The sequence below is a fragment of the Artemia franciscana genome, chromosome 18, assembly GCF_032884065.1.
Source record: "Artemia franciscana chromosome 18, ASM3288406v1, whole genome shotgun sequence".
NCBI lineage: Eukaryota > Metazoa > Arthropoda > Branchiopoda > Anostraca > Artemiidae > Artemia > Artemia franciscana.
The window spans coordinates 4,744,711-4,770,038 of NC_088880.1; the positions used below are offsets into that span (position 1 = coordinate 4,744,711).

Below are 25,328 nucleotides of genomic sequence, written 5' to 3' on the forward strand. Positions count from 1 at the left end.
ACCACGCCTTGCATAGAAGCTTTATATGCTAACGATGGGCAGCTAGTACAACTTACAGCCCTTCCCCCCAGGCTGGGGGGTTCAAACCCGGAACCATTGTTATTTGATATCTGGACGATTTTGATAAAAATAGATAAGATAAATTTTCAATTGGAAGCATTTAAAAAAAAGACTAGGGGGGGGGTAACTACCGTGCGATTAATCTTAACTTTTAAAAATGGAGCTAGAACTTACGATTTAAATCAAATGAGCTTGTTCCAAAATCTATACGATTACCCCTGCGAAAAAAAACCTTATATATGAACAATGGACAGCTTGCATAACCTACAGTTCTGGCCTTGAGGCAGTGGAAGGTTTTGTCAACACCCAAGGCATGGGTATTTTAATTACTTAACCCTCTGACTAATTTGGACATAATTGCCATTTCAAAATTTTGATTAGATGCATGTAGGGAAAACAGGGCGTCAACATGGGAGACTTGTCCCCCCCTTCCCCCTTCTTTTGACTTGAAAAAGAACTTTGAATTTCCAATTGAGTGATCACCCCCCCCCCAAAGCTTATACGACCACCCTTTCCATAATAACCTTGTTTTCCCCGGGGCATAACTTACAACATTTGCTCTCGGTTTCTGAGGCTGCATTTTCCTTGGAGTTTTTGTTATGTGATGCTTGGTATATTTTGAACAAAATGGCTAAATTTAAAATTTTATCGGATACATTTGTGGAAAAGAGGACACAGGAGAGGGGGCTAGTTATGCTCAGAGGCGCCATTTGGGCCAAATCTTGGAGTGGGCATGAACTCCATCTGCATCCCCCCTGATTCACTTCGTGTCATGTAAGAAAAAATGCTGGTTTTGGCAGCACACCGATTGAATATTCTAAGTAAAAACGCATTTTCAGCCCCCGTGTTCTTGGAAATGTACTGTAACCGAATGTGGAACTCTGCCACACTGACCTCTAAGATTAGTTATAACAACAAAGATTACAATTAACGAGGTTAAGTTATTAAACTAAAAGTGGAAAATTCAACCAGATTACAGGCTGGCCTTCCTCAGCGAGAAACTTTGTTATTTAAGTAAACAATACATCGGTGAAAGTAATCTTCATTGTTATGCTGAGGGTTGTAACCAAAATATCGGTTTTCCTTCAGCAGAAGTCTTTCAGATCAAATATATTTACAAAAAGGAAAAACATAACAAGATAAAAAATATTACAACAATCAAGGTAACAAGGGGAACCGCCGAGGTTTCATCTTTATAAAATCGTCAACAAGCTGGTCGTAGTCCAAATTGTTTACTAAATCCTTCTCTGAAAATATCAAAAGGAGGTGACTGAGACGATCATCTCATCTCCTGTTGTAGACTGCAGGTAGTTTTTAACTATTTCAAGGCTAGAAAACAAAGGCCCATTGCTCGCTTTTGTCAGAAGAAGTGTGGCAGCAATACGAAGTACTTTAATTACTTCTGAGTAAGCCACTGGTAATGCCTGAAGATTGTCGACAACGTCTAAGAAGTTTCCCGGTTTTTTCTCCTCATCAAGCAAGAAACGCTTGGCAATACCAGCTTGAGGTTCGAAAAGAATGTTGTCGATATCCAGCTCACCGTAAAGAGTAGAGAAACAGTTGAGCAACTCTCTGTCCATTAACTTGGTCGAGCTTGGATCCAAGGCTTTGAGTATGCTCAGCACTGGCAAGTTATCTTTGAACCTTCTGTCAAATTCGGTTAGTAGATGGTCGAAAGTCTAGAAGTACTCTCGCTTCATTTCATCTGCCAAAGTTGTAGTCCGATTGCCAGATTCAATGAAGGTCTTTCCTAGCATCGAAGTTGTCACAAATTCTTTCAGAAGCTTGGTGATCTTTTGAGTTCTTCAAGGTCGTCCTTTCTGACCAACAGAGGAGGCTCTAGTCGCGGGTTCATTCACAGCAGGTACTTTGATTTCAAGTTCTGTCGCAAATTTTTTAGTTTTCTCGAAAAGCGATACGAATGAAGCGTCTGGACGCAGGTCGGTGAGTTCGCTTCTTCTGGCCCGAAACAGGGTGCGCAATCGGGAAATAGCCAAGTCAACGGCCTGGAGCTGATGAGACAGCGAGTTCGTCGCTCGCATAATTGCTTCTATATAGTGCAATTGGAAGGTAACAAGGAACGAGTTAGTCTTCTTCTGGAGCCCCAATGCCTCTGCCCGTGCTTCACCGTCGGCTCCCTCGCTTACAGCAGACAGTACACCTAAAATTCATTCATATCGGAGTCTAACCGTCGATATAGATCGATACCAGTAAGACCATCGTGTGGCAGCACTTCTTTCCAGCTCCATAACTGGCAGTTCGGCAGCTTTCTGGGTCTCAACAAACAATTGATGCCGAGTGTTGCTGTTAGAAATGATTGTGCATTGGGTTTGGACCAGTGAGAAAAAAGTACCAACAGTGCTGACAGATTCAACGCAGCTCGCAACGACCAGATTTAGCTTATGTGCAAGGCAATGAATGTAGATTGCCTGTGGAAATTTCGCTCTCAAACGAGCTTGAACACCGGAGAACCGTCCACTCCTTACGCTTTCTCCGTCGTAGAACTGTGCGACACAGTAGTTCCGATCCATTCCAATTTTTGTCACTGTGTCGTGAATGAAATTTGCTAGACTTTCAGCATCCAGGCTCTTTATGTGATAGCATCCGATCGGTCTTTCTTTTAGTTTTCCTTCTTCGAAGTAACTAAGAAGAATGGCGGGCTGCTCTTTCTTCAAATTACCCTTCGTTTCGTCGACCAGAACGGCAAAGTATTTGGCGCTTTTTAATTCTTGTACTATCGTGCGCTGAAGATCGTTCTGGTATTCATGGGATTTGTAGTGACCGTACCGTCTCTGCAGCTTGTTGAAGATCGTAGGAGAGTACTTTGCAAGAAGATTGCACGTCTCGACCAAATTTTCCTTGTTTGTCGAGGATTCTGTTTCGTCGTGCCCCCTAAAGGCAGTGCCCAGTCGCCTCAATAGAGCTGTTACTTTTAATAAGGTTTTTACGTGCTCTCTGTTCTCCTTGATTTCCTTGTTTCTGTCTGTCATTAAAACAGACGTGAGTGGTTGCATCTCCTTGGCTTGTATGGCTTTGAACTTGGTCCATGAAACTGCCTTGTCTTTGTGGCGGTCACTTCTAGTATGCTGTTCGTGAACGTTAGATATGTTTTTCCATTTCCTCACGCCGATGTCTATGAATGGTCTAACCTGTACCTCTGCCAAGGAAGAGTAGACGTGCCGCCACAGTGTCTGTAGCAGAAGCAGTAAACAGAATCATCCTGGACGAAGTACTCCAGCCATGGGTGTTTTTCATAATATGAAGCATTGAATGACCGTTTCACCTTGCCGTTTGTTGTCACTTGCGCAGGGTATTGTACTAGTTTCTTGGACAGAATAGATTATGTTGGACGTAATGAATAATTATGGCGGGAAAAGGGCCCTTTGTGGTGGAAGCTTGGGCCCCCTGAAAAATCTGGCGTGGGCATGTGCCCACCCCTGCCCCCCTAGACGGCGCCTCTGGTTGTGCTCTGATCACTTTTGACTCTTAAAATCAAAGTATAACTTTCAATTTTGATCAAATGAGCCCCCTCGGATGTTCATACAACCACTCCTTCCATAAGAAGCAAATAACCCGCAGGGCATAACTTTAAACGCCTGCCCACAGGCTCTAAGAGGTTGTGTCATTCCTGGAGTTTTAATAATCTGATGTTTCAACTAATTTGAGCAAAATGGCTATCGAAAATTTTTTGTCAGATGGGTTTGGGGAAAAAGGGCTTGGGGGGGGGGGGAAGTTGCCCTCTGATCTGTTTTCACTCATACTGAGTGAACTAAAATGTTCAATATCCTTTGAAATGAGCCCCTTTGAAGTTTATACGAGCGCCCCTTTCCTTAACACCCACAAATTCCCCCAAAGCATCACGCTTACCCCGGGCTTTGGGGGGTTGAGTTGAACTCACGGCTTTGGTTATTTGATCTTTGAACTATTTTTGAAAAAATAGGCTATATAAAATTTTATCGGATGGGCTTAGGGAAAAAGGCACGGGGGGCTAGTGGCCCTCCGATCTCTTTTGACTCTCAAAAATTGAACTAGAACTTTCAATTTCTCTGTAAATTAAGCCCCCTCCAAAGTTCCCTATCCCTGCTTTTAAAGTCATCCCTATCCCTGGATTCGACGAAGGCCCTAGTTTTAAAGTCATTCCTATTCCTGGAGTCCAAAGACATCCCTATCTCGTCATTTTGACGACAGACAGCAGGTGCATGTTAAGTCATAGGGCATAATTTCTAAGAGATGCAAGTTCTGCGACATCATAGGAAATGTGGTCTAAGAGATGCAGGCGTCTATTACATAGTAGGGAGGGTTTACATTGGTTTTTGCGTAATAGAGAGGGTTTAATTTGGTTGTTACGTAATAGGTTTGTTAGAGTACACCAGTCAAGCATCAAATTTTTTAAAGATACTTTCTTCAAGACGTTTTTCAAGACGCTCAAGACATCCCAAGACATTTTTCTTCAAGTCGTCTCAAGTCGTTTCAAGGCATCCCAAGATATTTCCTAATACATTTTTTTAAGACATTTCAAGATATCCCAAGACGTTTTTTAAGACATTTCTCTTCAAGACGTTTCAAAACACCCCAAGACATTTTTGAAGACGTATCTCTTCAGGACGTTTCAAGACATCCCGAGACGTCTTCTGAGACACTTTTTCTTCAATGAATTTGTCTTCATGATTGTTTTTTATTTCTTACGTGACAGGGGAATGTTTACTTATGTTAAGGATGGTGTATTCACAGGTAACGTCTTCCTTCAGGCCCCCGTAAGGGATCCACGCTTGTAACTGAGGAGGACGCTCACGTTGGTGTTTTGTTATGACAGTACACACATCGGTGAATACTTTAAGAGATTTTTTTTCTTGGGAATTTATTTTTCTTTCAGGGTATTTTTTCAGAAGACCTTTATATTCTAATGATTTTTGTCCCCATTAGGATTTGAAAGGACCATTTTCATTCACTCTAGCTGCTCCCTAGGCAGCTGGACCAGCAATCTATTTTCAATATTATGATTAAGAAAATAGATTCTACGGAATAGCCGATTCAATACGTAGAAAATTCCAATGTCCCGTTTATTAGAAAGGTTTATCTATTGATTTCGTGTTTCCTATGACTGCAATAATTGAGGGGAAAATTTATAACTAGAAATGACTTAAACTTGGTATGCACCCACTTGTTAAGTAATGCTTTAGATATGTATTATAAACCCAGACAAGGTGATTCTTCACTTTTTAGAGATATGATCCTAGCCTTTTGTAGGGTCCTTCTTAGAGAATTTCTAGAGATATTTTCTTAAAGAATGATATAAAATTATTCAAAAAACAGGAAAATACTCCTTCTTAGACAATGTTTAGAGATGTTTCCAAAGAAACTGATCTAAGTTTGCTCAAAATATAGGGAAGTGGGGACGAAATACATTTCATTTAACTCTATATTTTGTTCATTTTTTCTTGGTATTATTTCCTCTCAATTCCCAGCCTGTGACCATCAATGGAATGACCCAGCTCCTAGCAAGTGATTCCAAAAGGGGGGGGGAAGAAGCCTAGTAACCAATCCCAGGGGTGGGGATTGTTATTAGAGATAAATTTAAACTGAATTAGGAGTAATTTCTGAGAGGTTTTAATGGGAATACTACGTTTCTTTGAGCCTCGGCCATGTAAATTAACGCCAGCGTGAAATTATGGGGCTACTCCAACACCTAGTGATCAATTCCAGCGACTCCCCTAATATACAATTTCATCGTAGGCCTAGAGACCTAATCCAATGAGACCCTAGCGAGCAATTCCAATGGAACCCCTAACATCCAATTCCATCGGGGTCCTACAAACCAATTTTAAAGGGAGATGACAAATTTCAGCGCCAGCGCTTATCTAGAAAGATTTGATCCTTCTTTTGAGGCAACCGGTAATGTTGATAGAAAGGGATGCTTATTTTATCTAGAGTTGAATCTATAGACACGTTAAAACGCGCTTGATCGATTTTGGACTTGTCATGATGGTGTATAGGTGCTGATGATCAGACTATTGATAATCAAACACGAACTTTAGTGTGTTGGCTTGCAAATCACTTGACACTGCAACATGAACCAAGTTGTACGTTTGTAAAGACCTATAACATACGTAGAATTACAAATTTAATAAAAACAATTTGGAAATCACTCAATATACCCTTAACTGGTGTTGTACGTGGCGACATTTTAAAATTTGGCTACCTCCATCTGAAGACCCATCAAGAATTAGATACGCAGTTTTTTGACGTACTCCTCCTCCAACCTACACAAAGAACCACCGACCCTTCTCCATGATAACTGAAGCTCTATTATATACAACTGTACACAATTTGTTCAAGTTTTAATCGAATCATCCACGCCTATGAAGCGTTGCAATCAATTTCTATAATGCCGTCTATTTTGTACGACTACCCGCACCTTTAGAAACGAACGCGCTACCATACGATGTTGCTGCCTCTGAAACAGAAGGCTCAATACGTGAATTGTGATTTCGGTAATTCTAAATCAATTGACTATCTTAGAATTTTCACACAATAGCTTTTTGGCTTTCTTTTGGTAAGAGTTGTTGTTTTGTATCGCGAAATGACTGAAAACGCCACTTTTCTTTGGGACAGTTTTTTTTTGTAAAAAAGAAATGTCAGTGTTAGCCGTTATTTTGTTGCTTTAGAAGCCAAAGTACTGCTGTACGGCATTATTGCCTCTGAAACTGGAGGCTCAATACGAGAATTGATTTTCGACAGTTCTAAATCAATTGAATATCTCAGAATCTTTACACAATAGCTTTTTGGCCTCATTTTGGCTAGAATTGTTGTTTTGCGCCACGAAATGACTGAAAACACCACTTTGCTCTAGGATAGTATGGTTGGATAAAATAGATGCCTATGTTAACTGTTATTTTATAGGACTACCTGCAACTTTAGAAAACAATGTGCCACTGTATGGCATTACTGCCTCTGAAATTGGAGGCTCAATATGCTTATTGCTTTTTCGACAATCCTAAATCAATTGACCATCTCAAAATTTTCACAAGATAGATTTTTGGACTTATTTGGTTAAAATTTTTGATTTACACCACGAAATGGCTGAAAACGCCGCTTTGCTGTAGGACAGTCTTTCTGGTTAAAATAAATGTCTATGTTAGGCGTTATTTTGTAGGACTACCTGCACCTTTAGAAACCAATGTGCGGCCGTACGGCATTACTGCCTTTGAAACAAGAGGCTCAATACGTGTGTAGTTTTTTCGGTAATTCTAAATCAAATCAAATCACCCAATGGCTTTTTGGCATTCTTTTGGCTAGAATCGTTGTTTTGCACTATGAAATGCTTGAAAAACGCCACTCGCGTTTCTTATCTTTTTGGCCAAAATAAATATCTATGTTAAACGTTTATTTTCTAGGACTACCTGCACCTTTAGAAACAATGCGCCACCGTACATCATTACTGATCTTTTGATACCCCATCATCATTCCTAAGTCATTTTTTCAAATGTTTTTTTTTTTTTAAATAAAGTGATATCCAAATCCAATTCCCACGGTTCTGAAGCTCGGTTACAATGGTTCAACTTCCAAATTTGCCGGATTCTACCCAGGTTCAAAAGATTATAAATCCGGCTCTGTTTGCCTCAGTTCCGGCTCCCCCACTTCCGTCCTCAATTCCTCCATTCTAATTCCGACAATTCTACTCCAAGTTCCGTCAATTCCAATACTTCTTATGAAGCTGCCTCCGTGGTAATCTATGGTTGGTCGTTGATAATAGCTAGTTTACTATACTTTTTCGATTAGTATCATTTTAAATATGGAAGGATAAACAGTCAGATGGAACTTGTTGCATACTGATTTTTCCCTTTTTGAAACTTGTACGTTGATTTTTCTCACCTTGAAACTGGTTTTGTCCATGGAACTTGTTACACGCCGATTTTCCATTTGAAACATGTATGTTAGTTTTTCTCTTTGTGAAGCTTGTACAGTGATTTTTCTCCTCGTGAATCTGATTTTGTCCAGGGAGCTTGTTGCGTGTTTATTTTTGTTCTTGGGACTTGTTGCATGCTGTTTTTTTTTCATGAAACATTCTGCATGTTGATTTTTCTATTCATGAAATTCGTACATCGATTTTCTGTTCGTGAAACTTATTTTGTTCATGAAAAATGTCGCGTGCTGATTTTTGTTCGTGGAACTTGTCGCTTGCTGATCTTTGTTTGTGAAACTTGTTGTACTTTGATTTTTCTCGTCGTGAAACTGATTTTGTACATGAAATTTGCTTATTGCTGACTTTCGCTCATGGAACTTTCTATGGTCGGATGTTTCTTTGTGAAACTTGTTGCATGTTGATATTTCTCTTCGTAAAATTTTTACATTGATTATTCTCCTCGTGAAGCTTGTTTTTTCATGGAAATTGTTGAGGGCTGATTTTTACTCGTAAAACTTGTTGCATGTTGATTTTTCTCTTCGTGAAATTTGTACACTGGATTTTCTCCTTGTGAAATTGATTTTGTTCATGAAACTTGTTGTGTGCTTGTTTTTATTCGTGGAACTTGTCGTGTGCCGATTTTTTTCGTGAAACTTCTTGCATGTTGATTTTTCTCTTTGTGAAACTTGCAAATTTATTTTTCTCCTCGAGAAACTGATTTTGTTATTGGAGCTAGTTGCGTGCTGATTCTTGTTCGTGGAAGTTGCTACGTGATGATTTATGTTCATAAAACCATTCACTTATTAATTATTCTCTTCGTGAAACTTGTATAATGATTTTTCTCCTCGTGAAACCTATTTCTTTCATGGAACTTTTTGCTTGCTGATTTTTCTTCCTTGAATTTGTTGCGTGTTGATTTTTGTTCTTGAAACCTGTTACTTGTCAATTTTCATTTTCGCTAAAATTGTACATTGATTTTTCTCATAGTGAAACAGGTTTTGTTCATGGAGCCTTTCGTGTGCTAATATTTTTTCATGAGACTTGTTGCATGTTGATTTTTTTTTCTTTGTGAAACTTATAGATTGCTTTTTCTTATCGTGAAACTGATTTTGTTCATGGAGCTTCCTACGTTCTGTTTCTTGTTCGCAGAACTTGTTGGATGCTAATTTTCGTTCGTAGAACTTTTTGGGTGCTAATTTTTGTCTGTGAAACATCTTGAATGTTGATTTTCTCTTCGTGAAACTTTTACATTGATTTTTTCCTCGTGAAACTGATTTTGTTTATGGAAAATATTAGGTTCTGATTTTTGTTCGTGGAACTTGTTGCTTGTTGATTTATGTTCATGGAACTTGTAGCATTTTGATTTTCTCTTCGTGAAACTTGTACATTGATTTCCTCTCCTCGCCAAACTGATTTTCTTCACGGAACTTGCCACTTGCTGAATTTTGTTCGTCGAACTTGTTACGTGCTTATTTTTACTCGTGAATTTTGTTCCATTTTGATTTTTCTCTTCATGAAATATGTACATTAATTGTTTCCTCGTGAAATTGGTTTTCTTCATGGAACTTATAGCGCTCTGATTTTGTTTGTAGAGCTTGTTCCACCTTGATTTCTGTTCGTAGAACTTTTTTGCATGCTGATTTATCTTCATGAAACTCTTCGTTTGTTGATTTTTCTCTTTGTGAAACTTGTAAATTGATTTTTCTACTCGTGCACCTAGTTTTGTTTACAGAACTGGTTGTGTGCTGATTTTTGTTCCTTCAACTTGTTGCGGGCTGATTTGCTGTTTGTGAATTATGTTTCAATTTGTTTTTCTATCTTCCTTAAATTTGAATATTGACTTATCTGCTCGTGAAACTGATTTTGTTCATGAAACATGTTGTGTGCTTATTTAGGCTCGCGGAACTTTTCCTGTGCTGATTTTTGTTCGTGAATCTTGTTGTACATTTTTTTTCTCCTCGTGAAACTGACCTTGCCCACAGAACTAACCGTGTTCGGATTTTTCTTCGTTAAACTTTTTGCATATTGATTATTATCTTCGTGAAATTTGTACAATCTTGTACATTGGTTTTTCTCCTCGAGAAACTAATTTTCTTCGTACATTTCTTATTTTTTTTCGTGAAACTTTTTACATGTTGATTTTTCTCTTCGTGAAGCTTGTACATTGAAACTTGTGCGGTGGCGCATTCATTTCTAAAGGTGTAGGTAGTCCTACAAAATAAACCGTTAACACAGACATTTATTTGTTTCAAAAACACTGTCCCCCACTAAAGCGGCGTTTTTAAGCATTTTGTGGTGCAAAACAATGTTTTTAGCCAAGAGAATTCCAAAAACCTATTGTGTGAAAATTCTGAGACAATCAGTTGGTTTAGAATAACCGAAAAAAAAACTATACGGATTTTGCAACTCCTGTTCCAGAAACTGTGATGTCGTACGGTAAAACATTGGCTTCTATAAGCGTAGGTAGTCCTATAAAATGACGGTTAGCCTAGATATTTGTTATAGCCAGAAGGACTGTCCCACAGAAAAGCGGTGTTTACAGTCATTTTGTGGTGCAAAATAATAATTCTAGTCAAAAGAAAACCGAAAAGCTTTAGTTTGAAAATTCTGAGATAGTCAATAGATTAAAAATTATCGATAAACTTTACGTGCATTGAGATTCCAGTTTCAGAGGTAATAACGTACAGTGGAGCATTGGTTTCTAATCTTGACAGTCCCAGAGTAAATCGGCGTTTTTAATCATTTCGTGGCGCAAACAACATTTTTGCCCAAAAGAAGGCCAAAAAGCTATTGTTTGAAAATTCTGATAGTCAATTGATTTAGAATGACCGAAAATCGTTATGCGTATTGAGCCTTCAGTTTTGGAGGCAGTAATGCCGTCCCATTGGTTTCTGAAGGCGTTAGCAGTCCTACAAAATAACCCTTAACATAGACATTTATTTTAGGCAAAAAGACTATCCCACAGCAAAGCGGTGTTTTCAGTCATTTTGTGGTAGAAAACTTCATTTCTTGCCAAAAGAAGGCCAAATAGCTATTGTGTGAAAATTCTGAGATAGTCATTTGATTTAGAATCACCATAAAATAATACACCTTGTAAGCCCCCTGTTTCAGAGGCAGTAATATCGTACGTTAGCGCATTGTAAGGGTGCGGTGGGTCCTACAAAATCAATGACAACATATAAATTTATTTTTACGCTTCATATGAATAGATGATTCGGTTGAAGCTCGAAAATTTTTTGCATTGTTGTATATAATAGAGCTTCAGCTGTTATTAAGAAAGGCCGGTGGTTTTTTGTTTAGGTTGGGAGAGGAGTGCGACTTAAGTGTCAAAAAGTACGTTTCTAATTCTTGGTGGATTCTAGGTTTTGTTTTATTTTCAATTATTCGATCATTATTACATAGTCCTCTCACTCACTTTGCCATATTTCGGTCACAATAGTACATCTTTTGGTCCTTCAGCTCCTTTACAGCGTCATTACTAGTCGAAAATTGGCCAAGCGCTTTTTACCGTGTCGATATACTGAAATCTGGATAAAATAGCCATCCCTTTTTATCACCTTTTACGTTTCCTCAAAAAGAGAATTGAATACTTCTAGATATACTGTCGTTGAAATTTGCCATCTCCCGTTGGGATTGGTTAATAGGATCCCAGTGGAGTAGTTGAACAATAATGGAAACACTGGAATTGCTCTCTAGGATCCCATTGGAATTGATTTCTAGCCCCCTTGGTGGAATTGATTGTTAGGGAGGGCTTCCGTTGGAATTGCTGGCAGGGAGGGATCAGCCAAATAGTGTCAGGATGGCACGAATTTGTATAGCAATGCCTCAAAGAAACGTAGCATTTCCATTAATGCCTCTCAGTAATAACGCTTCATTTGGTATAAATTTGTCTCTAATAACAAAACCACGCTCTGGGATTTGTTGCTAGGGCTTATCCCCACATCAACCTACCCCAGCCCCCGTCAGAATTGCTCGCTAGGGGTTGTTAAGCCATTGGGTTTCACAGGCTGGGAATTGAGAGAAGATAATACCAAGAAAAATGAAAAAATATAGAATTAAGTCACATGTATTGTGCCCCCGCGTTCCTATGTTGTGAGCAAACTTATATCATTATTTAAGAAAACATCTTTAACATCCTGTAAGAAGGAGTATTTTCCCATATTTTCAACAAGCTTGTATTATTTTCTAAGAAAACGTCTCTAGAAATTCTTTAAGAAGGGCCCTCCGAAATGCTAGGATCATATCGCTAAGAAGTGCTTTGTCAGGGTTTATAAAACCTCTCTCTTACTTAGGAATCAGGTGCATAACAATTGTCAGCAATTTCTAGTAATCAATTTCTCCCTCAGCATCTCAATTATTGCAGTCATAGAAAATACGTAATTAATAGCTTAATCATTCTAGCTAGCGAGACATGGGAATTCTCTGCGTTTGGAATTGGTTTTTTCGTAGAATTTAGACCTGGATCATAATATTAGAAATAGATTACCGATCCAGCTGTCTAGGGCGAACTTCTATTGGTTGAAAGTGGCCCTTTCGATCCCTAATGAGAACATAAATCATTAAAATATAAAGGTTCCCTGAAAAAAGACCTTGAAAGAAAAAGAAATCTCGAATAAATCTTATTTTAAAGTATTATGTAACACCGATTTATGTACCTTCATTACGTAACACCCACTTTTGAAAAGCGGGGATCCCCCATGGCCTGAAAAAATAGGTCACGGGTGAATACGTCATCCTTAGTAAACATACCCTATTACGTAAGTGGTAAGAAAATCATGAAAAAAATGCTTTGAAGAAAAATTGTCTTAGAAAACGTCTTTGGAAGTCTTGAAACTTCTAGAAAAAGCGTCTTGAAGAACAAAATGTGTTAGAAGACGTCTTGAGATATTTTGAAACGTCTTAATGTCTTAAGAAACATCTTGGATGCTTTGAAGCGTCTTGAAGAGAAGTGTTTTAATCAATGTCTTGGGATATCTTGAAATGTCTTAAAAAAATGTCTTAGAAAACGTCCTGGGATGTCTTGAAACTCCTTAGTACGTCTTGATGAGAAATGTTTAAGAAAAACGTCTTGGAATGTCTTGAAATGTCTTGAAAAATGTCTCGAAGAAAAATGTTTTAAAAACTTCCCTGGTTGACCAATGGACTCTAAAAAACTCTTCAAAAGAGGTTCCAAGCAAAATAATCCAATAAAGCCAATAAAAAGAGGCTACGAGCTATGATGCGTTGCCTGCATGAGCGGTTATATTTACAATTTTGATGTTTATAAAGGAACATTCCAAGCTTTTAATATCGATCTAAGATTTGGATTAGGCGACAGAGTTGTTTGATGAATGAATAAAGGTCTCAATTGAAAAAAGTATTTCGTAATCTTTGATATTTTTTTTTCGTCTGTCTCTCTCCATGAGCAACTAAGGGCAGATTGAATTCTGGTGTGTTGCACTATTCACTCAAATAGTTAAGGGTTTCCCATTCTTTTATCTGACATCTTATTGTTTTATATTTTATTTTATTTTAGATAGAGGGAGCTTCGATCACGAACATTATGAATTTTTGGTGTCTGTAACTGGATGGATTCCAAGATTGTTCTGTTTGCCCCCAACTATCATGGTGCAGATGTGGCGTATGTAAGTAGGAATAATTATGATGGGTCCATCTTCTTCATTACAGCCCCTATAGTAGCAAAATATTATGCTGATCATATGGGGGGGGGGAAGTACGGACCTTTTTGGACCAGAAAAAGGCAGCATATGGGAGAGATAGAAGGTCGCTGAAATGGTGGCCTCAACTTTTCTTTGGTTTTGTTGATTTGACACATACTAATGCCCACGATTTACACACTCTCCCATTTCCCGAATAAAAATGACCCTACTTAAGTTTTGGCGAAGGGTTTTGAGAGGACTTTTGTCAATTCGTAGAGGCGAAAGGGAATAAATTTCCAGTAGGCAGTTGTTGTTAACAAAAAAGACAAGGAAGTTGTGGGGGCTCAGTCCGAAACAATGTCCATCTTGGTGGTGGTCTGGTTGAACATCAACTTTCGCTTAGTTTCTCAACGTTCAAGTTGTGATATGTGTCCTCTAAAGGTAATTGTCCATAGGTAATTTTGAAGACCGTACTACCTTTCTATGACGATGGTTAAAATTTGTGCTGATGTATTTCTGCTGATGACGGTCACTTTATATGTTATCAAAATATTCAGTATAATTTGTGAATGTTATTATCACTGTCTAAAAAACGGACTTATCCTTATTAAAACTTGTATTTATTATTAGTGAAAGTGTTGTAGCGAAAATTTTTGATCAAAGTTTTATATTCAGAATAAACTACTTTTTCTCTTAGAAAAAAGTACTTTGCTCAGCAGATCTTCTTGTGTCCTTCGGCTAGCATTTGATCAGGTTACTTGCGCAATAGGACCACTGAGCTCCAATCAACGGTGGACAGTCATATATTTTTCTAAATGATTGAAAAAGAAGGGCTTGGTCATAAAAGGGTTAAAGCAACCATTGGCCAAATTAATTTCTAAAACCAAGTTCTTCTGATGAAACTAAACAGCGATTTTGAAAACTTGAAAGGAAAAAAAAATTACTGCTTCATAATTTATGCAACCTATTTTTCTAAAAATGTTTCAAATATACTGGCCTTAGATATTTTTCTATGTTTGTAGAATTCTATAAAAAAAAAATGCTGTTTAATGTAAACACCAAACTGACGCAACAAACTGGATTAGGAGCAAAAAAATATGTAATTTGCCAAAATTAAAGATTAATTTTTAAGCTTTCCAGAGTCTTTTGCAGGGCATGAAATCAATAAACTTGTTATAACATTTATTCTCCAAAAAACTCAAGCAATCTTAGTTTTCAGTGAAGTAGTTGCAGAATTCTTCAAACATATGAAAATATCAAAACCAGCTTATTTGAAACAGTTTTCTAAGAATAAGTTACATAATCTGTGAAACATTTCGTTTGTTTTAAGTTTCAATTTCGCTTTTGATATTTATCAGAAAAAACTGTTTTTAGTTAATTTTTGTTTGTTTGTACTTTGAACAAAATTTATTTCAAAAGCCTTAAGGAAAGGTCTTTGTCCTACTTAAGCGAAAAAATTAAAGAAGCTAGCATTAGTTTTGTTAAAACAGGGCAGTAAATATAGATTTTACTTCACGCTTCTGTTTAACCTTCCCTTAAAAAATCTGCATTTTTGTATCCTGTATGAAAAATATGCAGATTTTATAAGCCTGAAAGACAATGAAAAAACTTAGGACCTATAATTAATTACATAAAAAAACAAGTTTTTTCAACTGAAAATAATGAGTAAGATTAAAACTTTGAATGAAGAGGAATTATTACGTGTATAAGGGGTTGCCCTCTCCTGAATACCTCACTCTTTACTCTAAAGTTAGACTTTTTTTCCAATTATTTATATTTTAAAGAAATTCAATTTCTGATCGTTTTTTAAATAATGTCGGGATATCCGCCTTCTCCTATATGGAAAATTCTCTCCTCGACGAAAATTCCTCAATGGAAGGATGCTTCCACGTAATCCTCCACCAGAAGACCCCCCCCCCGAAAAATATTTGTACTCTTCCCAATAACCAGTACTATGTATAAATAATCAGCAAAGTTCAAAGCTAACGGCTCTTCCTGGGGTCCGCGGGGTATCAAGTCATCCGCAAAGACTTCGTGGATAGATTTTTCGACTGTGCTGAACAAAATGGTTATCTCAAAAATTTTATCAGCATAGCTGGTGGCAGCCCTCACTGTGTTTTGGTTTTGGTGCCTTATGGCACTTATTGGAGTTTAACCTCCATAAGCAGAGCTTCTAATCAGGTATGTAGTTGACTTAATCACTTTAGTGCGTCACAGCACATTAGACAATAAATCTTTAGCTTTGTTACAATGAGTTGATTTACTCTTTCAAATGTATTCATAGTTAATCTTCCAACTTATGTTAATACAAGTTAGCTTAATTTGTTATAAACTATGGCGCGTCTTTTCTAAAATTTAGTCGGAATGACTTGATGTAACCTAATTAAGTAACTACAAGTAGTATTAAAAAACGATACACATTATTAAATTCTCCTACCTTTTGAAATATCCCCTGCACAATGAGTGCCACTTTGCCCAAAAGAGAATAATGTAAGCATTATTGATATTTGCTGCAACCCTGCTTCCTGGATAAAAGTTTAAATGAAGGCACCTTAATCACAACCAATTTATGTGCAAGTGCCATAGCCTGAATCTACCTTAGACCAACATAATGGTGCAACTTTAGTTTACGTCATTAGTTTACGTCATTGTGCAACTTTAGTTTACGTCTCATTCTGTTTATAGCTATTACAGGGGGTCATTTCCAAAAAAATACTGAAGTACCAATCTGTTGCGCATTAACCTAAAGTATCATTCAGTCTCATTCTCATCCCATCCCAAAAATATTTATAGCGCGGCAAGATTGAAGCTAAAATCAAGAAGTAGATATTTTCGACGGTCAGGTGTGTACGGTTCACGGTTTTTGGGCTTTTATCTCTGTCTCCCTCTATCAAAGTTTCATGAATACACATTACTTTATCACAATTTACAACATTTTTGGGAACTATTTGAGAATGGTTCTATTTAAAAAAAATTGTGTTCTACCCTTCCGAAGCCTCAAATAAATTTTTACCGAGGTGCCTGCTGGGATTCAGATATAGAACATAATAATATGTGCCTTCAATATTAGGTTAGTCGTTGGTAGTGGTACTAGTAAACCACCTTGTTTAAAACAGCAAGATGTGCCAAGTCTATTTACCGGAATAATAACTTCCCGTTCATGTTTATCAGAGATATTCTTTTTGGTAATGGATACCCCATTCCTTTTGTCAATAAAATAATTAACCGTAGAATAAAAAGACATTCTTGTAAAATCGAAGAAGATACTTCACATTGTGAGGCTACTGATAAGCCCTCAAATATTGTCTATCTTCCGTATATCCCAAAGATCACAACAAAATTAAAAAATATTTGCACAAAAAATAATCTGTACGTAGTTTTTACTAATAATTTTAAAATCATCAATTTCTTAAACTCAGGTAAAGATAAGACCCCAGTTACTCGCCAAAGAGGGGACTATCAAATACCATGTGATTGCGGAAAATACTATCTCGGCAGGACCCATCAGAATCTAGACAAACGGTTACAACAGCATAAAAATGACATAGACAAGGCCTTAATTTCAAATAGTTCCAACAACTCCTTTGATTCTGCTTTAGGTTGGCATATATTTAATAATCCGTCCCACATGATACTTTTTGAAAACTCTTCACTCATTAGTAATGATTTGGGAATAAAACAGGTGGTTCGAGAATCAATCGAAATTAATCTCAAAATAAATAATAATATTTCTTTGAACAGGGACTTGGGGGAATACTCACTAAATTCTTTATACTCAAATTTAATTAAAAATTATCTAACAAAATATTTTACTAAACCAATTTATAATAGTACTGAACCAACTACGAAAAGGCCTTTGAGACAGGCTGCTAAACAAGCAAGATTAGCTTTAAGAAATTGCATCTAATCATTTTATGCTCTTCAGTTTGAATGAGCTTATATTCTCATTTCATTCTTTTCGCCAGTCCTGGTTGAACTTGGTTGAAGTAAGGATGCTAGGGCTATTTTTAAAAAAAAAGTTTTAAAGAGTGTTTTTTAATTATTCAGTTTTAATCCTAGCAATTTGATGTAAGTTCTTTTATATATATATATATATATATATATATATATATATATATATATATATATATATATATATATAGTTTCTCTCTTATTCTTGTATTGTGCTGAAGACGGCCCTTGGACATAGGGCCGAAATATCTACAGAAATAATTTCCACTGTCTTGAAACTTTACCTATTGTCTCTACGTTGTATTTGTTTGTTGCGGTAGGATGTGACAAAACAGTTCGTGGTAACCAACTGTAAGTTCAGAATGGAGCGGCTCAAAAGTAACTGAAACACAAAGAAATAGTCTTGATAACAATAGATACATCAAAAGAATTGAATTTCGATGCTTATTCAAAATATGTAAAATTTGTTAAATTTAATGGTACCTATCAAAAGCTATGAGCCTGAGAAAATTGGTCCAATTTTTGAAAAAAAGGGGAAACTCCCCTAAACATCAAATAACCTTAATAAAAATCACTCCATCACATTCAGCATACCAGAGAAGCCTACTTTAGAGGTTTCAAGCACCTATGTGCAAAAATATGGAATTTTGTATGTTTTTCAGAAGAAAGACCACGGGTAGGGGGAATTTAAAACGAAAAGAAATTATTACGTATACTAGGGGGCCACCCTCTCGTCAAAACTTTGCTTTTTAAGCTGAAGTTTGTTTTTTATAGTAATTTTAAAAGAGCTATTTATAAAAAATAAACGGTCTTTGTGATTCAGGAGTTATTATTAAACAATTGAGACAAAATTTGAACCTTAGCGTAAAGAGCGAGGTATTGATTTGTTTATAACTTTACTACGTAAAAACTTGTTTTAAAAAAATCATATAAAAAATCTTGTGAACCAACTCTTAGGAGAGTGAAATAGAGTTTGACAATGGTTATAAGAAATTTGATTGATTATGGTTCCACTGATAGATGTAACCAAGGAAAGAGAAAACTACAGCCCATAGTAAACATGAGTTTAAAAATGCGTATTGAAAAAAAAAATGTCTAACGATAAAAATTTCCACTTGAGCTGATCCAGGAATGGCAACTATGGTTTCGACTAAATAGTGTTATATTGTGTTCTTCCGCGTAGGTGCTATCAATGCCAACACGCTGATGGTAACCTGGCAAAGAATTGTCCAAACTCAAAAGTTTGCTCCTATTATGGGGGGAGGGGCATGATAGTCCGACGGCTTCTCCCTGTCAAAAAGAAATTAGATGTGTCGTATGCAAATCAGATAGGCATCATCGTTACTCCGTCTATTGTCCCGAAAATAGAAAATACACCGAACGAAGACCAATAGCTCGTGATGGCCAGTGAAACTGAGGTCTCCATTTGTTCGTGGAACTTAAATGGTAAAGTTTAAGAGCATCTACCGCTGCTAGAAGAGATGTTAAGGAAATCGGATGGTTTTTTGTCTACAAGAACATTTTTTATCCCAGGACAGGGTTAGTATTCTGAATATGGTGAATGGGTTATTATTTAGTTCCCCAGCTACGGGACGAAAAGTGCTCGGCCGCCCTTCTGGAGGTATAGCGATTATCTGCAAACGCCCAACAACAATTATAAAGAGTGCAGTTTGCTTTATTAGTATTCAGATGAGCGATCTCGTCGTGATTAAAGTTTATTTGCCGACAAATTAAAGAGATCAGTCTTCCGAAATTAGGTTTCTTACTGCAGTTTGACCTTCTGCTAAGTGTGTCAAGCAGGCCGCTCGGATGAAGTCTGGCTGTCTAATAATCGGGGACTTTAACCGTAATTCGTCGGGTGAAAAGTGTTCTCGCGCACAACTCATCAAAAGTTTGTTACTGGAATTCTTTACCCTGATTCGGAAAAACAAACCGTATCCGTATATTTTTACTAGTAATACTGTGACATACTTGGATCGTGCGCTATATTACGGCAGCGCTAATTATGATGTGAAAGTTAATTCGAAGGCTTTTATAGTGACCATTTGCCCATTTCCGTAGCCGATCCTATCCAAGTTCCCAATGTTCAACGTGACCATAAATGGCGAAACCGAAGAATGTGGGTAAAAAACAGATCCCTATCTGTTTCAGCGAGTTAGTGACGAGATCCTTGATAAGATAAGAATACCTTTTCACCTCCTCCAGGTAAATTCAAGTTGATGCAAGCCAGAGATCGGTCTTCAATTAAATATCTATTGTGCAGAGATTATTCATGCTTTGAAATGTGAGTCCGTGGCAGTGGCTGTTAAAAGTATTAGAGTAAAAACCTAAGAATTCGGTTAGTCTTCAAACCCTCTACTTCAAAAGCGTGCTCTGACTCGAAGTTTTGGCTGAGAATCTGGAACGAGTGTGGCAGACCGAGATCCGGTGCTGTGAATTCGGTTCGCATATTCTGCAAGTGCAAATGTAATCGTGAACTAAGTCTGCACATGACAGAGGTGAAAATTATCAGTGCTAACAAAATCGCGGAAAATCCCAATTTAATATGGAAGCTACGTCTTAGTCCTCCTTGTGTTCAGAGCTCTGGAGTTATTCCTGTATCTAAGTGGGTTAGTCATTTTTCTGAGCAATTAAAGCGCCCTGATAGCAACGCTCAAGTTGAATTTGATAAAGAGATTGAAAGAATTTTACAGACAAAGTCGAAAACGGGCAGGGTTGGTGTCTCGTCTGGTATGATTAAAGATATAGTAAGAAAACTGAAGAAAAATCATCGTCTGAATACGATGGGCTTTGTGCACGACATTTCGAACTGGGTAGTGCCTTGTTATTTGTGCATTTATTATTTTGCATAATTTTTTCTATTAAAAAAATAAAATTCATACAAAAACACTTAATATTTTAGTTTCTATAATATTTCAATTAGCTAGGTGTAATAATCTACCTGGACAATTACTTTAATTATCCACCGATCAAATATAACAGATCGTAATTTTTTTTATGCAAGTTAAGAACTTGACACGAAAGTAGCCCTTACCCGTATGCAAAAACAAATGGTTCCGCATGTTCGTTTGCTTGGAGAATCCACGAGAGCAAATAGGACATCTAAAGGGCCAAGATCCAGAATGTACATAAGTATGGGATCTCAAATCGCCTGGAGTCGGGAATGATTTGCCACATTCAGTACATTTATGTGGTTTCTCCTGCAAAACACTAATCTTTAACTAAACATTATACACCAATAACTTACTGCAGTTTACTTTCTTCAGCACAGCCTAGAAGATTGTATGATGCTAAATTTCTAATACCCATCGCCATTAGGTTTTTTTTTAAGTTTAGAGCTTACTTTTACTATCTCTAAAATCCAGTCAAAGGAAAAGCATGGAAGCTCTGGCGGAAGATTTTAAAATAATGCTGATGAAAAGAGTTTGAGTGCCCTACAAGAAATCTTGGAAGATTTTTGTAGTCAGAAGTTTGCCGAACATAAAACGAATCATACAACCGACTTATTTAAATTTATTTAACTTAAAATATATCTATGAATTGTTTGCATAGCTATCTTAAGCTTAGAACTTTTTAATTTTGACACCAACCTTAAAGATTCAAAAACAAACAAGAGTGGCAAAGTGGAAACTACTGGATCTTTATTCTTATAAATATCCAGTAGTTTCCATAAAGATCTTATAAAGATCTCTTTTATTCTATAAAGATCTTATAAGATGTATGGATCTTGATTTCTTGTATTTTAGTTAACAACAATCGACGACGAAGCTACTTCTGTATAATTTTGTGATTCTATAGCCAACGCTAAGCAGCATCAGTATCCTCTCAATCCATTCCATAACAGCCATAGCAGCTACTCATTTCTCCTTCACCATTAATCAAGGAGAAGTTTAGCAGCGATCCCCTCAAGACACCTGTAGTATTGATTAGACACAGGAGCTTCTTACGTAATAGGAAATTATTTACCTATGTAAATTGATTGAGGATGACGCAATCTCACATGACCGATTTTATTTGATTTTACGCGCTGCCAGTCAAGTGGGGAGCCCTTGGTTGTAACATAGGATGTTGTATTGCGCACACGTGGATGCTAAGTAATACTTAAGGAGATGGTTTTTTCTACAAGGTGTTTTTTCCTTCGAGATCTCTTGTTCTTCAAGATTTTTTTTCAAGGCTGTTTTTTCTTCAAGATTTCTTTTTCTTCAAGATTCCTTTTTCTTCAATATTTTGTTTTCTTCAAAGCGTTTTTTCTTTGAGATTTCTTTTTCTTCAAGATTTTTTTGCTTCAAGTCATTTTCTTCGAGAAATTTCTTTTTCTTCAAGGTATTTTTTCCCTCGAAATGTTTCATTAAGACATTCCCCAAACCACTTACGAAAGATATGCTTTGATTTGGGGAGCCCTTATAATCTTACATCAAATATTTTGTCCGCTGCAGGAATCCAACGTAAGGCTAGAGATTTCACCAATGGAAAGACCCGCAAGACAACTGTACCAAGAAATAATTCCTAATATTAGGTTTTTGGAAATACATTCAATGAAATAGGCTCTTTCCCACTCGGAGAATTAACTGGATTTTGCTTTGATCAATAAGCTATAAATCACTTGTTTCCTATCCATTGTTCCCAAGCGCAAGCCACCTGATGTTGAACCATAGTTAAACCATATGAATTGCTTGGATCAATAACCTCATTATTGCTTTTTCGTGCTACCATGGGAATGGATTCTATGCAGTAATTTTCTTGATTAATGCAAGGTTTTGTTTAAACCTTGAATTAAACTACAAAAGTATCGATTCCGAGCAAAGTCGCCCTGTTTTTTTTTAAGGATTCAGTTTTCTACTTACATGCGTTTAAAAATAGTTCGTAGATTCTTTGATTCGTATAAAATAGTCTCAACAGCTAGAAAATTAAAATGGTTTGTGTGGGTATTTCACAAGTGATTGAGTTGAATAACAAGAAATGAGTTACCATCCGTGGACCATTACTGTTCTTGGTAAGTGGCAATCTTTGTCCCATGCATTGTAGTTCGAGCAAGATTCCATTCTTTTGTCACACGCATCAATAATTTAAGCAAACGCAACTCGTAACTCGCAATACATTTAATTATTTTCCTCTCGTTTGAAACGTTGATTTGTATATTTTCTTGGAATTTCAAACATCAAAACAGTTCATTCCCTTGAGGCAATATGTGGCATCCCTGTTATACATATTATCATTCCTAAGGCATTTTCAATATATGTTTTTGATAAAAATTATGCTTTAAATAAATTGATCTGTGTTTTTGCAATCCAGCTCCTTTGTGATGCCCCCATGGGAGTTTCCACCACCCTGGCACACTAGGGCTAGCCCGTGGTACCCTCTGGCACAAACTATCATTCTTAAAGCATTTTAACCGTTTTCCTACAAAATTTGCTCTGTAAACCAAAATTTATTATTGTTTTTATTTGAATAGTGGGACTTCTAATTCCCTGTTAGAATGTGATAGTCCAAGGCAATTCACGCCATCGTGGTATTTTACGGCTGGCCCATGCCACCATCTAGCTCATACTATCATTTCTATGGCACTTTTAACCACTTTCCTACAAAAATAACCCTATAAACCGAAATTAACCATTTTTTTATTTAACAGCGGTACTTTCATTTCATTTTTAGAATGTGGTATTCCAAGGCACTTCATGCCACCATAAAACTATGGCCGGGAAGTGGCATCCAATGGCACAAAATATCATTCCTAAGACTTTTTTAACCATTTTCCTAGAAAAACTACCCAATAAACTAATATTGGCCATCGTTTTTATTGAGACAGCGGGACTTTTCATTTTAATATTTGAGTATGATATTCAAAAGCAGTTCACACCAACTTGGCAATCTATGGCTGACCCGGGGCACCTTCTTGGACACCCTATAATTCCTGAAGTATCTTAAGTAATTAAAAAAAAAAAAAAACCCATAAACTAAAACTGACCGTTGTGTTTACTGGAACAGCGGGACTTTCCATTTCATTATTAGATCGTGATGCTCAATAAAATTTGATGCCACTGTAAAACTCTCTGGCTAGACCATGGCATCCTTTGGCACCGACTATCTTTCGTACAGCATTTTCAGCCCCTTTTCTACAAAAATAACCCCATAAACTAAAATTGATCGTCGTTTTTATTTGAAAAGCAGGATTTTCCATCTCATTAAGAAAGAAAGCGATCAAAAACGGGGTTTTTAAAGGCCAAATAAAAATACTGCAGAAACACAAAAAAAAAGAATATTTCGAAAAAACAACCGTCTTTCTTCTTCAGTGCGAACAAAATCATATAAACAAGGAAAATGCCGAAGAAACACCAAAAAATGAAGGTGGAAAGTACAACAAAACCAGTTAAAAACCAATGATAAAACTGCCAAAAATTTTTAAAATAATTGAAATTCAATAAAAGAACAAAAATTGTAAGAATTAAATCAAATACCAAACATCAATACAGTGACTCATTCGCCAATATACACAATTTGCAAAATATCCAAAAAAAGATACTAACGAACAACTGAGAAAATAAAAGAAAATTATATTCACTCAAACAAACAAACCAGTAATTAAATACATTGGCGAACTGGGTCACCTGATTTCTGATTTTAAACTTTTGTATTTCTTGCAGATACCCTTTGAGACCCAAAGGGTTGATGACGTATTTGATTATGTGATTGGAGAAGTGGTTCAAGGTTTTCTTTTCAGGGATCACTAAGGTATCGGCTTCTCTTTTGATAAAACTGAAATACAACTTATTTATTCTTAAATCACCTGAATCTCTGTTAAAAGTAGACCTAAATGTTGGTATTTAGAAATTTCAACAGCTTCTCTGTAGTGCTGGAAAATACACTAGTCACGCGTAATTTGGTTGGCTTGGTTAAATAAAACAGTATGGTTTGGATTATTAGATATGTGTCCTGAGAGGGCAGAGTTAAAATTTTCTGTTTTTTCCGCTTTTTAAGGGTGTTATTAATTGAGATGGAGTACTGGGTTAATTTATCCATAAGTTGTTGATCAGTTCTTCTGAAGTACCAAACATCACAAGAGCAAGGGACTCGGTAGACACCGGAGTTTTAATCTATCGGGATAGGGTCTGTACCCTGGTAGTGTACTGTTCAGTGACCATAGATAATTTTTGATTTCATATCATTGAGAAGTGTGCTGGGAACAAGCAGAAGAGGGGAAGGAACCTCCTGCAAGTGACGTATTGTACCCGCCAGTATTAAGTTACCCGTAAATTGCGGGGAATAGTTGAGGGGGTCCTTAAACTTCCCTTGTTCCTAGGTTCCTTCATTACTGGTTAGGATTGACGAACGTGGAAGGGAAATGGACTTCGATCTTGAACCTTCGGAATGTTCAGTTTTTTCCCCCGTTCTGAACTTTCTTCAGTATAACTTGGAGAGAGGAGAAGAAGATGTAGTTATTTTGAAATCAGCTGTTGACTTTTTTGAGCTGGCTGATATTACGAAGGGGAAGAAGCTGCTGTAGGAAAAGCTGTCGATTATGGATGCTTGTCCTAAAAGCACGGGACCAAATGCTCTAATGAATCACCTGAAGGACATGCTTGAACAGTTTCAGAAAATGAAAACTGAGCCTTTTCCTATCATTCCTGTTTTTGTGATACGTTCCCCCACAGAGGTTCCGTGTTTGCCTGCAGTAGCCTATTCTAGGCTCTCGGCAAAAATTAATGCTTTTATCAGACCCTGCTGAAAATTAAAGATAAGGTGACTGCTTATCATTTCCGACTTCCCAGGATTACCAG

At 36.9% G+C, this 25,328-nt stretch overlaps 1 protein-coding gene across 1 annotated transcript; it reads right to left on the bottom strand.

Moving 5' to 3' along the window:
* Positions 1-2,228: 2,228 nt before the first annotated feature.
* On the bottom strand, positions 2,229-19,439 carry LOC136038995 (zinc finger MYM-type protein 1-like). The gene is made up of 2 exons (XM_065722514.1): positions 19,320-19,439; positions 2,229-3,251 (listed from the first exon to the last, which is right to left on the bottom strand). Exons 1-2 carry the CDS (start codon positions 19,437-19,439, stop codon positions 2,229-2,231), a joined length of 1,143 nt encoding a protein of 380 aa, XP_065578586.1.
* Between the last annotated feature and the right edge of the window lie 5,889 nt (positions 19,440-25,328).

Bases quoted from the DNA above. Each gene is read 5' to 3' on its own strand.
- LOC136038995 (XM_065722514.1), bottom strand. From the start codon at position 19,439: ATGAGTTGTGCGCGAGAACACTTTTCACCCGACGAATTACGGTTAAAG. The intron at 3,252-19,319 runs GTAAGAAACCTA...CTTCTGCTACAG, and splicing joins TAGCAGAAGGTCAAACTGCA to ACACTGTGGCGGCACGTCTA.